At 35.6% G+C, this 1,665-nt stretch overlaps 1 protein-coding gene across 3 annotated transcripts in view; it reads right to left on the bottom strand.

The window, feature by feature from the left end:
* The window catches only part of LOC122074114, a 50,898-nt gene extending 50,436 nt beyond the window's left edge, over nucleotides 1-462 (bottom strand). For all 3 annotated transcript variants that reach the window (XR_006138964.1, XM_042638956.1, XM_042638957.1), the window contains exon 1: nucleotides 74-462. Coding sequence is in view for 2 of the 3 variants with exons in the window: in XM_042638956.1 (XP_042494890.1) it covers nucleotides 74-349 (276 nt within the window). In the remaining variant the exon portion in view is untranslated. The remainder of the gene's footprint in view (nucleotides 1-73) is intronic.
* Nucleotides 463-1,665: the final 1,203 nt, after the last annotated feature.

The raw sequence follows: 1,665 nt of genomic DNA, 5'->3' as shown, positions 1-1,665 counted from the left end.
TTTTTTTTATCAAGTGTTAGCTCCAGTCAAATTAACTCACCAATATAAAGCGAGAAAAAAAAATGAAAACTACCTGCTTCTGTAATCGGAAGAGGAGTCGATGATCATCCAGGATGAATGGAGCATGTTTACGAAGAAGCTCGATTGCAGCATCGACGTCACCAATTTCCAGTGATCGTCGGATCTGATGGATAAGCAAACGAGAGCGATAAGAAGACGAAAGAGGAGAAGACGGAGAAGATTTGGAGGAAGGAGAAGAGTCGTCTAAATCTTCAACCAAGTTTTCAGATTTAGCAAACTCTATAAGCAGAGAATCCAGAGCTTCCCAATTAACAGAGATTGATTCCATTTGTTTCCTCCTTAGTTTTCCTTTTCCTCTTTCTCAAATTTGCTTCTCTATCGTAATTCGTAACTCGTAAGATATGAGAGAGAGAGTTTCACTGTCGTCGTACTACCTGGGGTGGGCGTGGGGGCGGGGGAATTTGTCTCTCTTGATCTTTTCTTCAATGAGGCCGGCGATTAAAAGACTTAACTGACACGTGTCAGTTAACCAAGCGTATCACCGACTCCGCTCCTACACTCAGATTTTTTTTTTTTTTTTCTCTTGGTAGAATGCTACATTCAGATACGGCTCCAGCGATTAATTTGTTTTCCACTTTTATCCTCGTTGCAGGGTCTAGTGATCCAATTATTTGGCTCTTTCAAGTTTCTGCCATCGTGGTATCTGATGTGGTTTTTTCTTTTTTTAAATTAAAATGCTGCATTCGGTTGTTTTCGTTTTTTTTTTTTTTTTTTAGGAAAAAAGTACATTAAGAGAAAATAGAGCAGATATCTACATTAATTCCATTTTCTGGGAATATATTAGTCGTTAATAGTTTGAAAAATCATAAATTTAAGAAAAAATGACTACTTCGTTGGTGGGCTTGACCGCTTGAGCCATAAAATAGTGTTGGGGATGATGTCATAGACATTCAAAAAACTTGGAACTATACTTAGAATGTCACGATATGGTACTTTTGTCGCAGCATTCGATTATATTTAAAAAGAAATAAAACATTAAAAAGAAAAGAAAGGATTGCTTTAAGTTGAGACCACCAATTTTGATACCGATTTTGATGTATCATTTATGATCAATGCTTAAGTTAAAGGTCTTGTATAACCATAATTAGCCGTAGAAAATCCAAATATATGTCATATTATATCACTTGGTATGAAATGTTATATACGAATCTTAAAGATACTAAGAGAAAAAAAATAAATAAATAACTAAGATATGAAATAATGGTATAGATTTGGTGATAATAAGTTATTGCGGTACCTATCTTCCTTTCTTTTTCTCTTTTTTTTTTTTTCATTTTTACGAGCAAGCCTGCAAGTATTTGGAAAACATTTTAAGTTATATGTAGATAACTTCAAGGTGTTAAGCACTTATTCGCCAATATTAGCACGATATGTGGAACTAAGACCAACTGAGACGGGCCAGGGTCAAACCATCCTCAAGGGTTAAGGAATTAACCCTTGATCGGCTCAAGGCCTAATTACGACCAAATCCACATTCGTTCAACGAATAACCGAGCGGCTGAGCTTTCAGTGCTCAGAGAATCTTTGGTTTAATTCACAAAAATATATCATGCCTCTAGCTAAGGAAATGATTTATAAACAAAA

Source organism: Macadamia integrifolia, chromosome 3 (assembly GCF_013358625.1).
Source record: "Macadamia integrifolia cultivar HAES 741 chromosome 3, SCU_Mint_v3, whole genome shotgun sequence".
NCBI classification, from domain to species: Eukaryota; Viridiplantae; Streptophyta; class Magnoliopsida; order Proteales; family Proteaceae; genus Macadamia; species Macadamia integrifolia.
Note: the sequence above shows the minus strand (reverse complement) of the source record. Positions and strands in the feature narration are given on the sequence as shown.